Here is a 2,636-nt window from a genome sequence, read left to right on the forward strand (position 1 = left end):
GTTCCTTTCACATTTCTTTCGAATTCTTATTTTATTTTATGTTACCTTTTTTATTCATTTATTTTTTGTAATTCTCTTTATTCATTGTAATTCTTGCTTTTTATTTTCTTTCATCTCTATTCCTCTCTTTAATTATCTATCTCTCGAAGGAGAAGTGAATTCTTGCAGAAATTTTTCTGTAAGGCTCACTTGTCTGTGCCTGGATGGGTTGGAGGGTTGTAGAGTCACGGCTGAAACCCAATTCCTATCCAGGTTCCTCATGATGACTCCATCTTTGCTCATTACTTCTTCGGGATCCTTCTTGGTCTTCCTTTTCATTGAGTGATCCAAGACATTGGGGAAACAGGTTAATTTTGTGTGGCGACGGACATCGAAGCCTATACACCAGGAAAAATCACAGAACCACCAGAAAGCATCTATAAATGAAAATATAAATAAATGAAAAATAAAATTCAGTTGAGTGATCTGAGACAATGGGGAAGCATTCCAATGCTTACACAATGTGTGTAAGCTTATCCTGCTAACACATACATACATACATACATACATACATACATACATATATATATATATATATATATATATATATATATATATATATATATATATATATATATATATATATATATATATATATATATATATATATATATATATGCCTGGTGTTGGCGCAGTGGTTAGGGCAGCGGCTTGGGATCCAAAAGGTCCTGAGTTCAAGCCCCATTGGGCCACTGAATTAATACACCAAGGGGTTGACTCAGCCTGTCATCCTTCCGAGGTCGGCAAAATGAGTACCAGTATACTGGGCCGGTGTATACCCCGGTTAAAATAGGTGTACCATATCCCTGTGTCGTAAGAGGCGACCAGGGTTGCGTCAGGAATGGCATCCGGCGTAAAACATGTGCCAAATCACTATGCGGATCAGACGGATGATCCGCTGTGGCGACCCCTAACAGGAGCAGCCGAAAGAAGAAGAAGAACAAGATATATATATATATATATATATATATATATATATATATATATATATATATATATATATATATATATATATATATATATATATATATATATATATATATATATATATATATGGAGCCTGGTGTTGGCGTAGTGGTTAGGGTCGCGGCTTGGGATCCAAAAGGTCCTGAGTTCAAGCCCCGTTGGCCGCTTGAATTAATACACACCAGGAGGTTGACTCAGCCTGTCATCCTTCCGAGGTCGGCGAAGTGAGTACCAGTGTACTGTGCCCGGTGTATGCCCCGGTTAGAATAGGTTTACCAAATCCCTGTGTCCTAAGAGGCGACCAGGGTTGCGTCAGGAAGGGCATCCGGCGTAAAACATGTGCCAAATCAGTATGCAGATCATACGGATGATCCGCTGTGGCGACCCCTAACGGGAGCAGCCGAAAGTAAGAAGAAGATATATATATATATATATATATATATATATATATATATATATATATATATATATATATATGTGTGTATATATGTATATACATTCGCATCACATATGGGTCAAGTACACAGAAAAACGAGCCTTATACGAATACATAAATGTATTGACCAGTGTTTTAAGTAATTATCTGAGGAATTATTAAGATTTTCTTTACTTTTCCTTCTCCTACATCAAGAGTAATCATATGTTATTACATTTGACAGACTTGACATTAGCTTCCCTGGACTGCAGCTATTACATGTTAATTGGAAACGGTGATATTTCTATCGTGTGATGCATAAACTTTTACTCTGTCAATAAATCTGTATTTGCTCAGTTGCGGGAAACACAGTGATTTTATGTCTGTCTTTTATTTTTTTCAGATGACCTTCAGTTGAAGTTTCAAATCTTAATTTAAAAGAAAGAAGACTCGGAAATTTTCCACAAAATTGTTTTGCTTCAAAAACCAAATGTATATATGGTGTGGGACGATATTATTTGTATACAGTATTTTCATGACTTGCAATGAAGAATAGCCTGATCCCACATATTTTGACAAACATACAAGATGCATGTGAACTACAACATTAACCAGTCTCGAAATCATAAATCTAGAAGAAATGGCTTCATATTATGAACATTCCCCACGACTTCCTTAATTTACTCTCTGTACCATTCGAACATTTTCTTATTTACATTAATTCATACATTCTGGAAAAAAATTGTTTGGTGTCTTAAAAATTACCTGTTCTGATTATGTCAAAAATGGACATCACCAGGTCACCATTACTGAGACTAAATCATCAGACTAAATCTATATTTACTAACATAAAGACTAAATCAGAATAAAATGAAAAAGGCTTGTTGGTAATTTTGTTTCTGCTGTTTGTTATTATTATAAATTGATGGTAAAGGAACACTGACAGTGAATCACTTCTTGTTTTTCAGTGCTTTATCTTGTGGAATATAAAAGTATTTATATAATATATATATATATATATATATATATATATATATATATATATGTATATATATATATATATATATATATATATATATATATATATATATATATATATATATATATATATATATACATATATATATCACTCTGTAAGCAGATGCAGAGATCAATTAAATGAACAACTGGAGAGTTCATAGAATACCTTAACCTGCGCAGTCTTGAGAGAATAGCA

General features: G+C 33.5%; 1 protein-coding gene across 1 annotated transcript in view; it reads left to right on the forward strand.

Moving 5' to 3' along the window:
• LOC147019620 (uncharacterized) overlaps positions 1–2,321 on the forward strand; it is a 21,160-nt gene extending 18,839 nt beyond the window's left edge. The window contains exon 4 of the mRNA XM_085893756.1: positions 1,824–2,321. Coding sequence (XP_085749882.1) covers positions 1,824–1,838 — 15 coding nt within the window. The 3' untranslated portion in view covers positions 1,839–2,321. The remainder of the gene's footprint in view (positions 1–1,823) is intronic.
• The last annotated feature ends 315 nt before the right edge of the window (positions 2,322–2,636 follow it).

This window comes from Eptatretus burgeri, chromosome 9 (genome assembly GCF_056783735.1).
Source record: "Eptatretus burgeri isolate ZD-2024b chromosome 9, Ebu_testis_v1, whole genome shotgun sequence".
Taxonomy (NCBI): Eukaryota; Metazoa; Chordata; class Myxini; order Myxiniformes; family Myxinidae; genus Eptatretus; species Eptatretus burgeri.